This window comes from Ceratosolen solmsi, unplaced genomic scaffold, assembly GCF_000503995.2.
Source record: "Ceratosolen solmsi marchali unplaced genomic scaffold, CerSol_1.0 scaffold25, whole genome shotgun sequence".
In the NCBI taxonomy this organism is placed as follows: Eukaryota; Metazoa; Arthropoda; class Insecta; order Hymenoptera; family Agaonidae; genus Ceratosolen; species Ceratosolen solmsi.
In genome coordinates, this window is record NW_011948444.1 from 1,056,533 (window position 1) to 1,078,785 (window position 22,253).

General features: G+C 27.3%; 2 protein-coding genes across 2 annotated transcripts; one reads left to right on the forward strand and one right to left on the reverse strand.

Annotated features, from left to right (window-relative positions):
- Nucleotides 1–7,836: 7,836 nt before the first annotated feature.
- LOC105366032 (PCTP-like protein) lies at nucleotides 7,837–9,290 on the reverse strand. The gene is made up of 6 exons (XM_011504340.1): nucleotides 9,091–9,290; nucleotides 8,778–8,925; nucleotides 8,529–8,681; nucleotides 8,310–8,434; nucleotides 8,100–8,222; nucleotides 7,837–7,956 (listed from the first exon to the last, which is right to left on the reverse strand). Exons 1-6 carry the CDS (start codon nucleotides 9,244–9,246, stop codon nucleotides 7,852–7,854), a joined length of 810 nt encoding a protein of 269 aa, XP_011502642.1. The 5' UTR covers nucleotides 9,247–9,290; the 3' UTR covers nucleotides 7,837–7,851.
- Nucleotides 9,291–13,124: 3,834 nt separating this feature from the next.
- On the forward strand, nucleotides 13,125–22,007 carry Pgm2a (phosphoglucomutase 2). The gene is made up of 10 exons (XM_011504341.1): nucleotides 13,125–13,278; nucleotides 13,634–13,760; nucleotides 14,160–14,416; nucleotides 14,495–14,957; nucleotides 15,043–15,224; nucleotides 15,389–15,566; nucleotides 15,772–15,995; nucleotides 16,069–16,174; nucleotides 21,452–21,678; nucleotides 21,757–22,007. The coding sequence occupies exons 2-10, from the start codon at nucleotides 13,686–13,688 to the stop codon at nucleotides 21,854–21,856; spliced, it is 1,812 nt and encodes a 603-aa protein (XP_011502643.1). The 5' UTR covers nucleotides 13,125–13,278; nucleotides 13,634–13,685; the 3' UTR covers nucleotides 21,857–22,007.
- Nucleotides 22,008–22,253: the final 246 nt, after the last annotated feature.

Consider the following 22,253-nt stretch of genomic DNA (forward strand, 5'->3'; position numbering starts at 1 on the left):
GATATTTAGAGATTGCAAAAATGACGGTGGTATAAATTAGTAAAGCACACGTATATTGTATAACAAATTTACCTCGCTTTTCCTTCCTTTCAATCCTACGTGCAATGTTGCAATTGTTAATTATTCGATAAGTTTTCTATTTGTATCGCTTGTTAATCTTAAATGTTAATAAATCAAACGCAACAAACAAATCATCATTAAATCACAACTCACATTGCTAATATAAATGTATAAAATTTTTAATTATAAAAAAGATTTATTTCACCCTTATAATTTCCTTATATATCAATTTTTTTTAATTATCTTTAATTGAACAAACAACATTTTATAAGCATTTTTCCAATAATTTTTTTTCTACAAATCTTTATGCAAAGTTTTATACCCTCTTGCTAATTACTATACTTACATCACATTGACATTAACCCCGTGATATCAAGTATTAAATTTGCACAATAACATTAAATAATAAGTTTAAGATAATATGTTTAACGAATGTTTCACTGAAAAGCTTGGATCTAACTAAATAAAATAAAGACACGTTTATTTCTATAATTTATTTATTGTTAAAGTTTAGTCATTGCATTCTATTAACTATTTAAGTTCATGAAGATTTTAACTATTTTAACAATGAATAAATGTTGAATTTTCACGAAATTTTTATAAACATAATAATAAATATTTAAAAGTTTCCTTACATATTTTCGTGGAAATCCATTAAACTCCAAATTCCCCTCCAATGAGCAATAACCAAAGGTCCAACTATTATTGATGCAACAAAACAATCTAATCCATATATTACATGTTTTTTTATTTCAATTCCGGTCTTCGTTTGAATTTTCTTGTTCGTTTCATTTTTCATTTCGTCCAATTTATCATTCGTTTCTATCTGATTTTGGATCTATAGACAGAATAATATTTTATATGCAACCTTCGATGTACTTGCTTAAATGACTAGATATCTTCAAAAAACTTTTAATCCACGAGATGCGTTAATACTATAAACTATTAATTATTGAGGCATAATGTAAGATATTTCAATTATTATCAAACATGTCAAATAATATTAATAAGATTTAGTTCTGCTAGCTATAAGATATATTTATAATATTTTTACTCTTATCCAAACTTTATATTTATTTTTTGAAATAAGAAAATGTATTAGATATTTAGACGACGAATTAATTCACAATATTTTAGAAGCTTGAGAGTTTTCTAAAACCCATCAATAATTTCGAATAGAAATTAAAGTACTTTTAGTAATATCACCTTCTTCATAGATGCTTTTAATATGAGAATTACAAACTCTTAACTTACAATCAGTTTTTATATATAATATATAATTTTATACACAAAGTCTATTATTCACAAAACATCTTTTTTGTTTTTTTTTTTTTTAATTTACCAACCTGTTCCTTTTTACGTTTGATTTTTCGATAATCCTGAAGCTCAGTTATGTCAATGTTCTCCAAATCCGTTTCTGTTTTGGATTTGTATAAAATGTGTCGATCGATAATCCGTGAAGTTACTGGGACCTCATTTTTCGTTCTATCTCTCGTGTGCAAGTGCCTTGGGATTTTACGTGCCAAGAAAGCTGCAGGTATTCAATAAAAGGACAATGTACGCTTATACATTAAAAGTAAATCAATCGATTAAAATCACATGAATTAAGAAAACTTAATGGTGTTCTTGCGTTGATTTGACTTTGCTTTGATACGACCCAACTGCCTGAAGCAATATAATTTAACTAGCCGTGTAGGTGTTTACTTATTTATTAGTGTGTGCGTGATTTAGCACAAGTGCGATACGTGACTCGAATGCCAAGAAAGAAAAACAAAACCTGCGAATTAAGCCGGAGATGTGAAATTATTGCGTTAATTGAGCGCAAAAAATTCTTGAAGAAAGAGTGAGTATCTGCTATCCAGAGTTAAATAGTAGGGTAAATGAAAAGCCTGACACGGCAAACTCGATGCGCGAGTCCGAGTTTTATCAATGCCAAGGAAAGACAGCGGGGAAGGCGCAAGGACTGAGCTCAAGAGCTTACGTTGTCAAATAAATCAGCGGGGCTCGAGGAGGTGAGGCTGATCCCAGAGTGACTCTTCAAATTCCAATCCTCTTCCCACCGGTTTAGCGTGTCCCTTAACCGACTAAAGCATCCTCATCGCGCGCAACTCTGGATGAGGGAGGATGCGCGAGGAAGTACATCTTGGTTTTTCCACGTCGTCACGGTAATGACTTTCCACTGCCGCTTTCGTTCGCCGTTTGCCCCGCAAAATCTTCTTAGAAGCCTCGCCAAGAAGTCAAGCGGTTCGGTTTTCGAGCTCTTGCTCTCAAAGGACACACGATGTTTGATGTTCTCCCGCGTAAAAGGACGCATCGCTCGCACTATAGTGTAAGCTTTCAACGCTCTAAGGGACTCACTCGCGTGTCCTTATGCGCAACGCTTCACTTATATTTCATTGAATAATTTACTCGGGATATACCTCAACTAAAAGTACCTGACTTTTTTTGTTAATCGATATTTGTTATCAATATTTTGTAGAGGTGTGCATCAATGAACGGACAGTCATCAAAATAATCTTTAAGTATTTTATTTTATTTTTGTTTCTTTTTTTTTTATTTTTTTTTTTTTTTATCAATAATCAAAAATATTCTTTCCAAATAAAAAAAAAATATAAAAAAAATATTATGATATTGAGACAAAGATTGAGTAATAAAAATTACATAAAAACCTTATAAACATTTTCATTCGAAAATGAACAAAATCGTATTTAATATTTTAGCGACTTCATTAACATTTTTTTACTTGCTATCGATAAAGGTTGTTTACATTGATTTCAGATAACCTCGAAAAAATATCAAAAATAAATTAAAAAAAAGAGAAAAAAAGAGCTTTTATTTTTTTATCTTGAGCACTCCTACTTTACATTTCCCTCTTTTCTAGTCTTTATCAATCGCAATACTTTAAATTAGATTTGAAAACTTTGAAAATGTCGGTGATCAGTGCTATTTACAATTTACTGTAAAATATTGATTCCTATGACGCTGTAATACAGATGACCCCCCATTTAATCCAAAGTCTTAAAATAATTTACAATATAATATAAAATAAATTCTGAAATTATCGATTAAGATTTAATTAAGATTAGTTACTTTTGTCGATATCGAAGCTAATGCACGCATTGCCTTCAACAATTTCTTTTAGAAAGCACTGTTATCTAATGACGCAAAAATATATTATCTACAATAAACAGTATGTATATGTGTAAGTAACGGCATAAGCTTTCAATTGACATAATTTAACTTTTCATGTTTATAGTCATTTTCAATTTTAATACACTATTTTCTAGTCGAAATAGTAAATTGAAATTCTCAGCCCATGTTTGCCTTTGTTTTTAGCATAATCGAGTAGTTTAATTTTCAAATTGACTAATTCTATTCATTAGGGTTATTATTTAATATACTTCAATGATTAATACAAGTTAAGAATTCATAGAAATTCTTTACTTTTTATAGTTCCTATATTTGTTAATTATTACTATTTCAAGTGCGAACATCGAGAATACTTAAAATAAGTTTTAAAAAAAAGAAAAGAATTTTTGCAAAATCTATATCTATGTATCTAATTATAAAAGCATTGCATATTATACATATATATATGTATATATATTTGTTTATAATAAATAATCGTCTTTATAATAATATTCTTACTCAATTTACAGTTTCATCTCATATTTTCAATAAAGAAAAATAATTATGACATATAATCAACCCCATAAGTATAATATTTCATTTTATTTTTATGTGGTACTAGATTATAAAAAATGATAAATGCGATTATTTTTATATGAAAAAGGATATTTTTATTTATTATATTTCATCATATTTTTAAAAATTGCAAGATATTACATTTTATTTTATTGTTAACGTATTATGATTATTTGAAAGATAAGATAGTTTAAATAAAAATCAAGTAAAACAAAACAAAAAAACTATTCGGCAAAATTTATGATTAAAAATGTATTTAATATTTATGCCAAATTAAGTATGTTGGCTAAAATAATTCTATACTAACATTAAAAACATATGATATTTATGTTGTTTGAACTTTACTGAATATCAATTTATTCCGAATTTGTAGTTTAATATTATAAGTCTAAAATTGTTAAATTAATTCGGTAGAAAAATTCAGTGAATGAACAAGTGAATAATAAATAGGTTTTCAATTATAATTAAAATCATATAAATTTGTATAATTTATCATAAATGATGGATGTATTAAAATCAATAAAAATTGTCACAAAAAATATTTAGTTCTTAAAACGGTTGTATTTTAAAAATAAATAAAGAAAGAAACAAAAATATTACATAGTCATTTGTAAATTTTCTTATAACCAACATAAAATATATTAAACATCTTTATTTTCCAAGTAAAATATAAGAATAACATGTTTACGATCAATTATGACAATTAAGAAAAAGTATACTTTTCACTCTAACACAATTCGCACCTTAAAATTTGAAATATAAGAATAATATTTTATAATATATCTATGTCTATTTTTCATAATATTGTTTATTTTTTAAAATAATATTAATGATGTTATACATTGTATTGTAAAGTATGTATAAACATGAAAGGAATTTAGATTAAAAAAAAAAACATTTAATGTACGATGCAATATTTTATTATAATTACAAAATGCTCATTTGTTTGCTACGATACTCAAAATTTTATAATAACACGGTCTTGTTTAAAGCACAAAAATATTTCCAAAATTGTTTTATAACAGTGATATAATTGCAGAGGAAAACTAGTTTTTAATGCTTATGAAAGTGCAACAATGTTGCACTACACAGCCGCTGGAGAATATTTATATTTATTATTACATTGATAAAAATGGACTAGTAAGCGTAATCGGAAAATGCGCTTTACATTATAAATGTAAATTAGATATTGTTCGGTTGAAGATTGTAAGTTTGAAAATATTTTATTTTGCCACTTGAAGAGTTTTGTTAATACAACTTAATAAATTATGGCTATGAACATTTATTTCCTTACGTCAATTTTCTAGTCCAATTGGGTAGTTGAAAATATTTTTGTTTCTTACAAAATTGACAATTTAATAGTTGAATAGAATTTCTGTTATGAAAATTCAAATCAGCCTTACTTGAATATCAATAAATCAATTATTAAAAAAAAAAGATTAAATTATTTTTGATACCCAAGAGAAAATTACATTGTAATTGAAAAAGTTATTGTACTTATATTTGCAATAAAATTGAATATATTCTGTTCATAATTAAAATTTTAATTTATTAAGTCGTTTAATTATAATATTAACAATTATCGAATAATACTGAACATTTCAATTATTTTTCTGCAATTCATTTTTATATTTTTCAAGTAATTATAATCTTATTTAAAATGAACATATCAAGTATAATGAAAAATTAAATAGATTCTTACCAAAAATTATTTGAATATCTTACTATATGAATACATAACGATATATTAAAAATCTATAACTAATTAAATTTTTTCGTTTAACTTTAAGCTTTCTAAAAATATCTTTAGTCCGTTTGAGCATTTTATTTTTAATTCATTTTGTAAAACCCAAAATTTAATTTTTGAATTATCGAATCACAATCATTTTTATTATTATTAATAAAATTATTATTTATTAACAAAAATTAAATTTTTTCTAATTGTAATTACTAATTAAATTTTATATGGGCAAAGTTGAATAACTATTAATTTTTCCAAGAGACAAAATTAATTAAAAAATAAGTCATAAACTTTTGGAATACCAAATTGTTTAATGTATAAGCTCGTATACTTTCTATAATAATAGCTTTACCATAAATTTGCCATAAAGCAAAAACTTGAATAATTTATACATATTTCTCATAGTCTCATTCTTAAATGCAACATGTAATAATAGCAATATTAACAATATCGAAACTTTTTTTCATCTTAAAATATACGATCAACGATATAACTTTTTACATTTGAATTGTATCAGGCTTATGAAAATTGTGCGCAAAATTTAAAAAAGAACAAGACACTTTAAGATGCAATGAGGTGCATCGGTATTCATTATAATGTATAAGTTTTGCTTTTGTTTCAGTCCTTTATACGAGTTGAGACTTTTTCAAACTTTAATAAGTTTTATAAAGTGTAAATATTAATTTGTTAAATAACAATAATTTAATTGTGGAATTAAAATACTACTATACTTTTTTTATGTGCATGCGCGTATGTGTGTACATAAATAAATAAATATATATATATATATTTATATATATTAATTATTATTGTAATCAATACTAAATTAATATTTGAATTTGTTTAATAACATGAAGCAAGTCTTTACATACACTTCATATCTGAAAATATTAAGATACTGAAATTTTTTTAAAAAAAAAAGTGAACATTTATTAAGTCAAAGGTATTTTAATTGATATAACAAATTTTCATTTGGAATAATAAAATACTAATTATAAATATCAAATAACATTAATAAATTTTCATATTTATTATTAATAATTTAAAGAAATAAATATATTACGTTTTTTGTCAGTGTACAAATATTGTCGAAAATTTTTTACATTATTGTAATATCTTATATGAAAATCTATAAAAACGTTATTCGGGCAAAGATGTTATTATTTAGTGATAATATCATTAAGTACGTATAACAATTTCATTAACAATTTTCGAAAGTTAAATATAAATTGACTAAATTTTTAATCTTATTTCTTTTTTTGTAAAATTTATTATTATTATTTTTTTTTTTTTAATTAGGTTTGATTTATTATTAATATGTCTAGAATTAAATAAAATTAATTTCCTGAATAATCAATAATTTTATTTGAAAATTAGAACCCAAACGATTATGTGCATTTGATGAAAAAAAAAAAAAAAAAAAATACCAATCACAGTCTGCCAGTATTTTGATTAATAACATATTTATTAGATTTATATAACATAGATAAGAAATGAAAATTCTTTTATAAATTTAGAAAATTTTTACTTAAATTCAAATTGATGAATTACATATTGTATTCGTTATTGCAATTTGAACAAGTTTGCATATTAGAAGGTAAAACTAGAATATTTAATTTTTTCCATAGACATTTTTAAAAAATGAATTGATTTAAAATGCAGCCTTTACATTTATAAAAGTACTTGTTGTAACAAGTCACCTTCATTTCTTACTAAACTATTGTCAAAATAATATTTAACAATGTACTCTTCACATTTCAGCCAACTAGATGATGTGATTAGTTAGTAAAATATTAATACATAAGTTCTTTGATCTTTGGTGTAAATTCATCATCTGCATCTTCTGACTTAATATACTATTAAACTCATTTTTTAACATTAGCATATGTTAATGAGCAAAAAGACTAATGCACGTGCGCAATATATACAATACAATATAATCGTAATGATATATTATTTAATTCGGGGCCGTAATATATTTATTGTAAATAACAAAAAGAGTATTTTTTCTTATTTTGTACTACGTAAATATTTATGAATTATATACCCCATAGGCTGCGCATTACATACGTTTTATTCTCTCTTGAAAGACTTGTCATTAATGAACTGTTCATGTCTCATAATGTACATAAATAATAACGACGTCAACAATTTACGCTCACTGTTTATTAGCATTCAAGAATCACAAACTTGGGACTTCACCATTGTAAAAAATCTCATGGTGAACATTGCGTTTTTTTTTTTTTTTTTTTTACTGTCTATTACAATACTGAACTTCATAAATTGAATTATTAAAAAATTAATATCTTATATTATAAAAATAAAATTAATGTTTCGATGGAAAACTAATCACTGTCCATAATTTCGATATCTTTAATTCGTGTTTCTTTAAGATTAGATTCATCAACGTAATTATTTTTAATATTTTTTTCTTCAGCTGATTTTACACACTAAATAAGAAAATAATAATTTAAAAGTATTAATATGCATTCAATGGGCAAACATTTATATGAATTGTTTTGTACAATAATTAAAATTTTCTTTTATAGTTTTTGATTTCATAGTAAAGAATAAAATATTGAATAAATCTTACATCTTCTAATTTTATTCTTGGTGATGTTATTTGCTCTGGAAAGTGCCAGGGCTTATAATTTGGGTTGTTTAATAATTTCCAACTAGGATAGCCAATTGATGCTTTATATAATTTTTTTACCATCTGCAAAAATTTTTTTAAAATAATCAATCGTTAATTTGTAATTATCATCGTAACATGGAAATAGTTTTATAGATAATTAATTTTTACTTTTGGAGCAAATATTTGGGTGACTTTGTTGACTAGCCATACAGGTAATTTCCCATGAGGATCTGTATGAGATACATAACCAAGTTCTGAACCTTCTCCATTGCGTGATGGTCTAACAACGTATCCTAAATATGCAAATGATTAGCTTATTTATACAAACTTATGAAAATATTATATAATGTTTATTAAATTTACGTTTAATTTTTCTATTATAATTACCAGTAAGATAAGAAGTTGCTCTTACGAAATTTTTTTTTGGTGGATAATCCTTATGATATACAGAATGATTTATAATTAGTTGCTCTAAGCCAGTATCGAGCCATGATCTTTGTAATATAAAATCTCGATTTTTTAATGGTGAAGGGCAGGCCACTATGGGTTGAGAATCCAATATTGTGTAAAAAAATAGTTTAATTTTTAATTTTAATAGTTCATGAATTATAAGTACTGTGATTAATATAGACTTACTAGAGTAATAACCTATATCATTATTAGGATTAAAAAAGCCAATGTCCTTTGAAGATATCATATGTGTATCCCATACTTTTCTATATTCGGGATCATGTAAAACATCGTATAGCGTTTCAGGCAGAACGTCAGAAAATCTTGTTCTAATCTGCAATAAAATTTCAAATATACAAACAATCTGACAGACATATAAGTTTTATTTTTAATATACACAGACACCCACATACACACGCACGCGCGCACGCACACACAAACAGGCATATATAAATTTATATTTTTTCTTTCTAGCAGTAAGTAAAAAAAAATAATTTACCTTCACCATTTTAAAACTAATTCCTGGGACGGTTTTGGTCCAAACTGATAAGTCTGGCTTATTATAATCCAATTTCCAGTCATTATTATCATCGTACAGTTTTTTGAGCTTCTCAAAATCTTTGTCTTCTGCGATTTTTACTAGGCCAATATCCATTATAAAATTTTCTACATCAATTGTCCATTAATTATAATTTATTAATATTAATATAATAATGCTGTTTTATTAAAATAGAGAAAATACTATCAATATAGTTCTTTTACATTAGGAATAAATAATAAGCTTTAGTATAATAGAATGAACCATAAAAATTAAGACAGAATTTTAGAAGCTAATTAAGCTAATTCCTGCAAAACAGTTTTTAATCAATTAAACAAACATAATTTAAATATTATAATTGTATAACCATTAGATTAATATTATTATCCAGATATTATTAATGAGTCATAAATAATTCAAATTGCTTACATTTCATGGGATTAGTTAAGTATTGAACAACATTGAATGGAAAATCCATGGATTAAATTATACTTATAGAAAAAAAAAAAAAAAAAAAAAAATATCGACGTACATTAAAAATGATTGCATTTTAATTTAAATAATTTTATTATTGGGCGCTCGATTATAAATTCTACGCGATTACAAAGATATATGACTTCGGAAAAATCAAAGGACATTTTCATATGCCATTTTTAATAAATTAGTCAATGGCAATTAAAGACGACGTAAAATGTAAAAATTCCACGTTGCACTTTAATGTACACGTGAATGTAATCAAGGAAATCAACGAAAATCTATGTATCTACCGAACGATAATTATAGTAAATTCTAATCATTTTAATGGTAAAAGTATCAGCGAGTAGTAGGATAAATAGTGACCGAAAGTAGAAATGTTTGTAAACTCATCTCCACAATAACCTAGAAGCAGCATTGTTTAAAACGAATATTATAATAAGCACTTACGCAGTTAGCTTGACTAGTCACCAAAAAATTCACGTCAACGTCACCGTTGTCGTTAGCTTTTTAGAATTCTCCGATCAGATAAACGAATGGCGAATCATTATCGAACAGCGGCCACGCGGACTATGATAAGAAGTCGGCCGAGGAGGTCCAAAAGACACCCGCAATGTGTGTTCCAGTTTTAGTAGCCCCGGCAAAGTCCATTGCGTCCGTCTCGGCGCCTAGCACTTCTCAGTCTTCGGAATCCGCGCGCCGAACAATGACCGATGATTCCCATACCTTCGCGTCGTCGTTTTAAGGAAAGTAAGGGGAGTTGCGCGTACCGATTATCCTTGCCTGTCTCGGCTCTTCCCCAGCTCCAGCGCTGGAGCAACAGTAGTAGGAGGAGTAGCGCCGTTTTCCTTTCATCTTCGTGTGCGCGCGTGCGATCCGCAGATTTTCTTCGGCTTTATCGATTTGCGCTGCCGAAAATGCACATCCACTCCTCTGCAACGTGCAAACTTACACGTGTATATTACACCGTAGGCGCGCACACAGTCTCAAAGTTTCTTAAGGCCAGAGACGGATAAGTTTCATTTTCTTGTTGATGGTTGAGCAGCTGACGAGGCAGACGATATTTTCTCCCTTCGCCCCCCCCCGCTGCTCGCCAGCCCCACTGCTAATCCCGACAAGCGCTCAGGTTAGGTTGAAATCCGCTCTAATTTATTACGTAGAGTGCATGGCAAATGCTGTTTATTGTGGTGGGTTGTGGTAATCGATCGATTTTGCGTCGTTTCTCGTTCTTTAGCATTGCACATTGTCGTGTATGCTACGTTAATTTACAATGTATTCCGCCTCTCCTCCCACCAAGCAAATCACCCGTCGTCATCCCAGTGTTACGTCTATGCGCATAAAATGCGCGCACTGTGCATAAAATTTGAAGTCGACATAGTCGAAAGTAATGTGTTTTTATGAGAATTCAGGAGCGTCGATTAGACTCTTACGTATCATAATGCAATCGGATATTCCATTCAATTACGCGTTAAATTCAAGTACGCAATTATTTTCCACATCGTTCATGAATCGACTTTGCCTTCCAATTCACGCGCCAATAGGTATTCTCTCTTTGGAGATTTGCGTCGATCAATTATCATTACATTGATTCCAGATAGTCGATTGCTTTAGTTACTTGGGAAAAGTGTTTTCTAACAGCGCGTCTATTGGCGATCGATATTAATCTCCACTATAAGTGTATATGCATTCTTAGACTGTTAACGAGACATTACGAGAGATTAAATAACGAGTCGTGTGAAATCTTGTGATTTTACAAATACGCAATGTTTTCTATACAAGTTATGGAGACTTGATTGGACTTTGCGGTAAAAGTTACACTTTCGATGACAAAATTCAATTGTACGTTTGTACAAAAACCATATGTCATTTAACACTAATACTCAATTAATAATTGGCAAATGTTATCTTGCGTCATTGACAATGCTGCTCGCCAGCCCCACTGCTAATCCCGACAAGCGCTCAGGTTAGGTTGAAATCCGCTCTAATTTATTACGTAGAGTGCATGGCAAATGCTGTTTATTGTGGTGGGTTGTGGTAATCGATCGATTTTGCGTCGTTTCTCGTTCTTTAGCATTGCACATTGTCGTGTATGCTACGTTAATTTACAATGTATTCCGCCTCTCCTCCCACCAAGCAAATCACCCGTCGTCATCCCAGTGTTACGTCTATGCGCATAAAATGCGCGCACTGTGCATAAAATTTGAAGTCGACATAGTCGAAAGTAATGTGTTTTTATGAGAATTCAGGAGCGTCGATTAGACTCTTACGTATCATAATGCAATCGGATATTCCATTCAATTACGCGTTAAATTCAAGTACGCAATTATTTTCCACATCGTTCATGAATCGACTTTGCCTTCCAATTCACGCGCCAATAGGTATTCTCTCTTTGGAGATTTGCGTCGATCAATTATCATTACATTGATTCCAGATAGTCGATTGCTTTAGTTACTTGGGAAAAGTGTTTTCTAACAGCGCGTCTATTGGCGATCGATATTAATCTCCACTATAAGTGTATATGCATTCTTAGACTGTTAACGAGACATTACGAGAGATTAAATAACGAGTCGTGTGAAATCTTGTGATTTTACAAATACGCAATGTTTTCTATACAAGTTATGGAGACTTGATTGGACTTTGCGGTAAAAGTTACACTTTCGATGACAAAATTCAATTGTACGTTTGTACAAAAACCATATGTCATTTAACACTAATACTCAATTAATAATTGGCAAATGTTATCTTGCGTCATTGACAATTGACAAGATCTTTATAGCTCGCTAGTGGTTACGCATGCGCGTTGTTAAGTTTTGCCTTTGAAAATGCGCATGCGTATTATGTAGCTACGGTTGCTCGAATAATGGTGTTGCAATTTAATTTTTTTTTTTTTTTTTTTTTTTTTTTAATATACAATATTGTAAATCACCGAGCATTAACAAGATTGATTAGAAATAATTGATAGATAAGCCTTTACAATATTGCGATGTTAAAATCATCAATAAGTATGCGATGAGTAATCTTGATGGTTGTTCGTGCAAGAGCATTATAATTTTCTTTTCTTTTCTTTTAAAAAATTAATATAAATTATTATATCGAATAATTAACAAAAAAGGAAAAAGGATTAGGATAAACAAAAAAAAACAACAAAAAATGGTATTACAATCCAACTATTATTAATAGAAAGCTAAATACAAAACTTGATTTTTTTTCTTTAACTTTGAAAATGTAAGCTGCTGTTTGTAAAAAGTGCGAATCGTCGTGGCGGAGGAGCAGGGGAAGGTTGTGGGGCGGGGGAGGGGGAGGTGATCTTGGTATATATAAAATTTTATTGACGAGATAACCGACTACTATTCCCATCTGAAATTACGATAAATGTGCACGTAATAAATCTTTTTGTTTTGTGTAGTGAATTTCGCTACAGCAGTGTTAAATTCAACATATGAATATCAAAGTTTGTTATTATATTTTTAAATTAACTACGTTCATCTCATGAATTTTACAAATTTATTTTTTGCAGTACACATAGTTTTCCCTAAGTAGCTTTAAACATGTGAATACTTTTCCACTTTGTTAAACTACTAATTCGTGCATTTAATTGTATTGTAACGTAGACGACCTGATTGGACTTATAAAAATTATCATTTGCTTGGTAAATTAAGCATGAGAAGATAAGAAGTAAGGGCTTACATGGCATTTTTTTTATATTGATTGACACGTTCACGAGATATTTGATGTAACGTTGTAATGGAATAATAGTTCACACCTATAAGTATTAATACATAATTATACGATTTGTAAAACTGCTCTTCGTCTGCATTTTTTTTAGGAATTATTTTAAAACGCCAAAAATATACTCGTAGATTTGTTAGAAATTGCATGATGTGCATTGTATGTGCAGAAAAACATTTGAATGCTATTTTGTTTGAAAGGCAAATAGTCATTGATTTTTTTTTTATTGTATAGAGCGGTAAATTGAATTGTTAAACAAGAAAAGAAAATATAATAATAATAATTTGGGTTATTCTTACAGCTGATAAGTAATTATAATTTTTGATAAGTTTTTTTTACAAAAATTGTGAGCCATGGCACCTAATTGTGTGAATACTGGGAATTCAACTCTCGATGATCAAATCAACGAATGGTTGAGTTGGAATAAAGTAAGTTGAATTTTATGAATAGATAATAATATTTCATAAAAAAAAATATATATAAATATACAATTTTAGTATAATTTTATTCTGTAGAAAATGAAAGAAAAAAATTTAGTTATAATTTGAATTTATTTCTATTCAGACTATTATTCATTCTATTCATTTAGCAAAATATCTAAAACTATTATTTAATAGAATTATTTATTATTAATTCCACTATAATTTAATAAAATAAGCCAGAGTTATTAAGTGAAAATTATTTTGTAATACTATACATTTTCTATTACAAAATTGAAAAATATTTGATATAATGAGAAACTATTGTGTATTAATTGGAATTTTCATTCTAAAACTAATGGAGAACTTTATTTTTTAATATTAAATAAGCAATTTTTTATGATTAAGGATATCAAAGCAGAAATGGAAATAAAAAATTTAATTGATAATGGACAGATTAAAACCTTGTCACAATTATTTCTCAAAAGACTTGAATTTGGTACTGCTGGCCTTAGAGGACAAATGGGTCCAGGATATAATCAAATGAATGATTTGGTTATTATACAAACTGGTCAAGGATTAGTGAAATATTTATTAAAAATCATTCCCGATGTTACAGAAAAAGGTATTATTTTAGGATACGATGGTCGATACAACAGTAAAAGGTAATAGTTATTTCTTCAATAATATGACTTTTAAAACTATCGATAATGAATATTATTATACATATATTTTTACCTTAGATTTGCTGAATTGACCGCAACTATTTTTTTAAATAAAAAAATTAAAGTTTATATGTATTCGAAGGTTTGTCCTACACCGTTCATTCCATACGGTGTACTTAAATACAAATGTGCTGCCGGTGTTATGGTCACTGCCTCGCACAATCCTAAAGAAGATAATGGCTATAAAGTCTATTGGGAAAATGGATCACAAATTATCACACCTCACGATAAAGAAATTCAGAAAAGCATTTTAGAAAATCTAGAACCTCTACAATCATCATGGAATACATCTTCTATTTATACTAACTCGATATTTAAGGATCCATTAACAGAAGTGATGGAAGCATACTTTAGTGATATTAAAAAAAATGTTTTATACCCAGAAGTTAATAGAAAAACTTCATTGAGGTTCACTTACACTCCTGTACACGGTGTTGGTTATAATTATATGGCCGAAGCGTTTAAAGTTGCTAATTTCAATGTAAAAATTTCAATCATACAAATATAAAGTAAATATACACGTATATATATCTAGAAGCACGTGATAATTAATATTTTTCTTTTAGCCCTTTATTGTAGTTGATGAACAAAAGAATCCAGATCCTGAATTCTCAACGGTTAAGTTTCCTAATCCTGAAGAGCCTAGTGCACTAGAATTAAGTATTAAAACGGCAAATGATAATGATTCTACGATTATTATAGCTAATGATCCTGATGCAGATCGACTTGCATGCGCTATAAAAAATAAGTGAGTCTTAGTTATTAAAAATAAATAGAATAAAAATGAATAGAAACAAATCATCAAACGGATACATCTTAAATATGATTAATAATGGAAAATAATCTTTATACTCTATTAGAAATCTAATAAGAGTTTTTGTAGTCATGTGCATAAGTAATATGAATTTTCAGTGGTGATTGGCATGTATTTTCTGGAAACGAGCTCGGAGCTTTATTAGGTTGGTGGATGTTACATACATTTAAAGTGAGACAACCTGATTGTAATCTCGCAGATGCTTATATGATGGCATCCACTGTGTCTAGTAAAATACTGGCATCGATTGCAAAGAAAGAAGGCTTTAAATTTGAGGTAAAAACAAAATTTTCAATTATTCGATCAATTACTTTAATTATTCTTTAATTATTTTAACTAATATTTCTCAATTCTTTGAAGTAAAGAAAATGATTTTTGTTAAGATTTCGGTATATATTTGATTAAGAATACATTAAGGCTATATTTTATAATAAAAGTCTTTTTAGCGACAATACTTTATGTTGTAATGTTAAAATTAAAGGAAACTTTAACGGGCTTTAAGTGGATGGGCAATAAAGCCTCTGAATTGATCAAATTTGGAAAGACAATTTTGTTCGCTTATGAAGAAGCTATAGGATTTATGTGTGGCTCAAACGTATTGGATAAAGATGGAGTGAGTGCTGGTACACGCATTGCTGAAATGGCAGCATATCTTCAAACAATGGGTTTTACACTGATCGATAAATTAAACGAAATATATAGCGAGTAAGATAGTTTCCCATGATAAATTATTCAAACGATTCAAATAAGTTTATCTAAATATTGAATTTTTCTTTAGGTATGGTTATCACATTAGTGATAATTCTTACTGGATTTGTCATGAACAAGAAACAATAAAAAGCATTTTCAATCGTCTGAGAAATTTTGATGATAAAGCAAACACCGTAAGTTTTATATTATATTTAATATGCCCAGTGCATTGTAAAAAATATTAAATAGTTTTGTTATTATATAATATTAGTCGGTATAACAATCAATTCCGTAATTAATTATGAACTATATATATTTATCAAGACTCGATACTTGTCTATAATTTATATTTGATATTTATTCTTAAACTTATCATTGGATTATTGTAAAAATATGAAATACTTTTGAAATAGATACTTATTCTTTGAATATACTTTTTTACTTTATGAAATGCATCATCACTTTAAGAATTTAGATTTTTAAACATGAGACTATTTTTACTTGTAATTTACATATAAAATTATGCATTAAAATACATAATTATTAAGTTTCATCGAACCAATTCCTTATATTTTTTATTATATGTAACCAATTACAAATATTTAAACATTAATATTTCCTTTATTTTTATGATTTATTAATAATGAAAGAAAGTCAATAGACTCTTAAAGGATATTGATTACTTAACTAGGCTTTACTACAAAGTTAAAATCAACAATTTATAAAGATAAATATTTTTAATTCAATTTAAATATGTATTCTCTGAATTAGAAAAACTTCATTTTTGAAAATACATTGGATTTAATGTTATTTGGTACGTTAAATATATACACATATATGTGGAATATTTTAATATTAAAAAAACACTTTTTATTCCATGCTTTTCATATCCTAATTGTGTTTCTTATGTAATAAATATTTTATTAACTCATGTAAATTTATTGTAAAATGACTTAAAACTTTAATATTTTTATTATATCGGCTGTCGTAAGATTATAAATATTAATGTTTGTTTCAAAAGATATTTAAATCAATTGTTCTTTTAACGTGATTCAAAAGTTTTTAAAATGTACTTTTAAATGTTATTAAAAAATGTCTAAAATGATGTAACCATTTGTATAGGTACATATATGTGAGTATATGGATGCGCGTGTATGTGCATAAAAATAATTCCAAATATTTAAACATAAGTTTGTACGTTATATGTATATGTATATATATATATATATATATATATATATATATATATATATACATATACATACACGTAGATGCTTATTTACGTTTGGGTGCGTGTGTGATTATTTATTCAGACGAGAGGAATCGGAAATAATTTGTAAAAAAAAATTTGACCAACGATTATAAATTAGAATAAAAGTCGCGTCAGTCGTTCATAATAAACGGATGGGATGAGCATTGATACGCGGGGTGGGGGTAATTCTTCCTAATGTAACGAGTATATTTATATGAAATGCATGCCTATGACTCGTGGAAATTCGCGAGCGGCGTCTTAATTATTTCTAAGTGCTCATAGGCTACGGCAAAAATCACAGTTGTGCGCGTATGTTACCGCAGATATTCAAGGTCGACGAGTACTACTGCCCATTCCCAACCAGAAGTGCGCATTTGTGTAATAAAGCGATGATCGAAGAAGGGGCCTTTCCAGTCAATCGCTAAGGTGTGCATTTGTTAGAAAAAGTTCTTGCTCAAAATAGACTGCTATTCGCATCTCACATCCTGCAACTTGTATAATAAAAATTCATTGGAGGAAAAATCACTGTCAAGCGACTATTTCGTGCTGCTTGCACGAAGGAGGAGCGCGCAGCTGAAAAAATTGAAGATTTATTAAAAACTTTACAAACATTAATAAAAAGAAAACAGTAGTGGGACTTGGGCCGCTCAACTAAATGTCTTTGTTTTCCATGCGTACGTGTTTTCGTCTTGTTTTTTAATCACGGACGGTAGGTTGCCGTCGAAAAGGTTCGATAAGCAGCAGCGGATCGTTCGACGAAAGTACGTTCAGTGTCGTTATAATTTCATATGATAATGAACGACATGTCAAAACGGAAGGCACTGTGGGTTGAAAAATTACAGAACATGTTTTTGATATCTCTGACGCTAGTACCTTCTTTCCTTCTGTTTGTGCTTGCTCTACCTGTTGTGCAATCTCTATATTATCTCACGCCCTTCTTCGACGAAAGCGAGATTAACGCAATGTGAGTTTACATCTTTCTTTCTTTTTCTTTTCAAACAATTAAACTATTAATGCGATCGCTTTAATATTCTCCGCCTATAATTAATACGTGTATATATATATATATATATATATATCATACTCATTGCTGTTGAATAAGTCGTTTAAATAAAACTTATTTAAACTTATTCAATTAATAATTGAATACACTTAATAAATAACGCATTTCCGCTAATAATTCGATATCTTTTTCAACATATATTCCTTTATGAATAGAACTATACTCATTTTTCAGTTTAAAAAAAAAATTTTTTTTAATATTTTAAAGATACATCTATTTATAAAATCGAATTTTTTGTCTTGATCTAATTAATTGTAAATTGCGATCTGTTGTGCTCCGTTGGCCTTTTTTTTTTTATTTCTTTTAGAGCGCCTTAGAGGCTGTCACATTCTTATTATAATTTATTAATCTTCTAAAAAGACTCTAATCAAATATCGATTCTAAATCTTTTTAAGTGAGCAAGAGATGTTTTAGAAATCCGACATTTATTACCGAAGAAATTAGCAAAAATTATGGAATAAATTTTTGTTAAAACTTCTTTCATTGTTATTCATACGTTATGTATGATCGTATAAAAATACTACTCGTTCGCTTGCTTGTCTATTAAAAAATTTAATTTTCAAGAATCATTGTTATTGATTTTTAAAAATTCATTAAATATAAAAAGAGATTCTTGTGTTAATTTTTTCAATAATTTTTTTTTTCTTTTCTTTTTTTTAATATTTATATAACATTAAATCCAACATTATCTAGGCCTGATATTGAAAATATTTATAAATTTATGAGATATTGAATTGGAAAAATTACTTAAATTGTTACGATCCTTTATGTAGTGTATCGTAAACGTAATGCGATTTCTGTGAGCTTTGTCACAAGTTTGTCTAATCAAGAAAGGACGTTGTAGGAAAATGTAGAATTATAAATAATCGAAAATAAATATGCTTAATTAAAGTATAAAAACTAGAAATTAACTACTGTTGATATTTATATAATCAGATTTATCATGCACATATTTTTCCTGTGATTATTTGTCCTCGATTATTTTATTGTTGTCATTCTTTTATTTTTGCGCGATAAGAATATGGCGGAATAGGGGGGGGGGGCGTAAGATAAGAGAAATGTGGTCTATCAGTATAGGTTATTCATATCATGTTCGTGCGGAACTTTTAAAGAATCGTATTTATTTATATAACATTATATATCTATATATATATATATATATATATATATATATATATACACCCACACATATGCGCGTGCGCTCGCGCGCGAATATCGTTATATCTAATTGCAAAACCAATATGGTATACTTCAAATTCAATGTAATAAATAATTCCAATACAGTTTTTACACGTTTTCATTTATAAGGTACATTCGCTTTACATTACCTTTGAATTATCTATTTTATAAATTAATATAAATATAATTTATATAAATGTTCTAAATGATATACCGTGAAGTTAGAAAGTCATTGGATATATTGACATCTCGTAATTAATACATTAAATTTTAATTAGATTTTTACGTTGCATATATATTTCAATTGGGATATATTCTTCTTGACATTATCTATAAATATTAATTATTTTAATTTAATATGCATTAAATACTTTATAACTTTATATAATTATTTTCTGGAATATATAATTTATTTTTAATTCTTAAATCTAGTATATCATTCTTACTATTTTTCTTATAATCTAGGCTTTTAGATTTGAAAAGCCAAAGTTATTCTAAATTTTTAATGTTTATTATAGAAAGGCTATTTATATACTATTTTCAGCAAGTAACGATATACTTTTGTATTTTCTTGAATTGCAAATAATGTAAAGTCGCTGGCATTGTTAAGAGTAATTATTCCAATTTCGTCCATTACAGTGTTGCAAAATCCTAACAATTTTTAAAGTAGAATTAATTTTGCATTTTCATTTTTCATACTATAATTTATGCGATTAATTAAAATAATTAAAATCAATTTTTCACGTAGTGTATTCACTAGTGTAATTAATAAAATGACTACATACTTTTAATAAATACTTTTTCAAATCAAAACAATTAGATATAATTTCTGAAATTAGGATACGTTTAATGTTCAACTGATACCCAGTATTTTTGATATTTAAATATATCTTATAAATAATGCGGCCTAGTTATTTATCGAGACAATGTAGAGTCTGCGGAAATAAATTTTAATATTATTAGTCGAGATTGACTAATTCAAAGAAAGGCTTTGTATAATATTTGAGAAAACGTCGATTTTAGTATATGGTATAAGATATAAAATTTAAATATTTTCGCTAAATTGAATTGATGGAACAAGAGAAAACAAAATAGATGATGCAATTAATTTACAATTCTTATTATCAACAAAAAAAAAATTATGACATCAAAGAATTATTATTTTGACTCGAGTAGAGGAAATTGAACTAAAGATATCGACTTAAGGTGATCGACTTTTGTCTGTTCCCGTTCCCGATACAAATTGATTTTTTTTTTTACGTCTATTGAAAATTAAACGTTTGTTCCAATTTATTTCTGATATTTTAAATAATTGTTCTTTTTATAAATTAAATTCTCTAGTCAGATTGCTAAATATTTTTGTTATTTTTTCAAGATATTGTCCTTAACAAATTACATACGAGGTGTTATAATATTTTAAAAGATAGTTTTAAAATGTGATCAGAAACTTTTTTAAGTATATTTTTATGAGTGTATATATATATATATATATATATATATATATATATATTTATTTATTTATTTATACACATATACGTATACATTGAATAATGCTAAAATATTTGTGAATTCATTTTTATATTATTTACTTTACAAGTCGTAGCAAACAATATTTTCATAGTAATAATTTAAATTTATACAATTGATATATTTTAGTGATATTTATGTTTGTTAAGTAGATCGACTTCTTTCGGTTTTCATGCATGAACGAATTAAATTTTTAATTTTTGAAAGATATTTTTCTACTTTCTATCGACTTTTTAATTATATTGTTTATTATAATTTGTATTAATATTACAAAATAATATAATAAAATTATTAAATTATTATACCCTTAATTTTACACTTGCCACGTATAAAATATCATTTTATAAATTATAATTAAAAATGAGTTCTTGTATATGCGTAGTTTTATGAAAATATATGAGTGAGCTAAATAGGCATTATATTTATCTAATATTGAATTTTACTTTTTAGTATCCAACCTGCATTCTTGAAGGAAAATATCCTATCAGAAGCGTTCGAGACCTAACCACTGGGTATGATAACACTCAGCCTGGAAATCGAGCAGTTTTACCTGTTTCCAATTCAAGTCAAATGATAACGTTTACTTTCAAAAATGGTTTAGTTACCACTCTTCGAACTAGTGGTACAGAACCAAAAATTAAATATTATAATGAACTTTGTGCTTCTCCAGATCAAAAGTATGTATGATTATTGGTTATGAAAATTTAAAGACTTTTTGTGAATCTCTATTTTAATTAATATGTATTTTATTGTAGGGATGTAACGAAGCTACAAAGTATTTTGACCGAAATGGTATCTGCTATTGTCAAAGAGCTTTTGCAGCCTGAAGCAAATAATTTAATTGCTCGTAGCTAGTATATATTCTAATCTATGCCAACATTAAAAACACTATTTAGGGAAAATATATTTATTATAATTATGAAAATTGCACTGGCGAACGAAACTATTTTTTAGTCAAACGAACTTACAATAATATTTTTTTTTTTAATTTGTTATTAAAATTATATCGAACCTAATAAGAATATTTATTATGAGTGCTTATATTAAAGTAAAAAGTTGAAAACCTTTCTTTTCTTTTTTGTTAATTTGGTCTCAATTAGGGCTTATAACGAAGTAATAAATAAATTAATAAATCTTCGTATGCTTAAATTCTTCTTTTTTTATAATTTACAAATTTTTTTTACAAAATACATTTTTTTTTTTTTTTTTTTTTTTTTTTTTTTTTTTTACATAATACATTATTATTTACAAA

Coding starts and splice junctions, on each gene's coding strand:
- LOC105366032 (XM_011504340.1), bottom strand. CDS start 9,246: ATGGATATTGGCCTAGTAAAAATCGCAGAAGACAAAGATTTTGAGAAG. Junction 8,926..9,090: donor TTAGTTTTAAAATGGTGAAG/GTAAATTATTTT, acceptor ATTTTATTGCAG/ATTAGAACAAGATTTTCTGA. Junction 8,435..8,528: donor AGCAACTTCTTATCTTACTG/GTAATTATAATA, acceptor TTGCATATTTAG/GATACGTTGTTAGACCATCA.
- Pgm2a (XM_011504341.1), top strand. CDS start 13,686: ATGGCACCTAATTGTGTGAATACTGGGAATTCAACTCTCGATGATCAA. Junction 13,761..14,159: donor AATGGTTGAGTTGGAATAAA/GTAAGTTGAATT, acceptor TTTATGATTAAG/GATATCAAAGCAGAAATGGA. Junction 15,996..16,068: donor TTAAACGAAATATATAGCGA/GTAAGATAGTTT, acceptor ATTTTTCTTTAG/GTATGGTTATCACATTAGTG.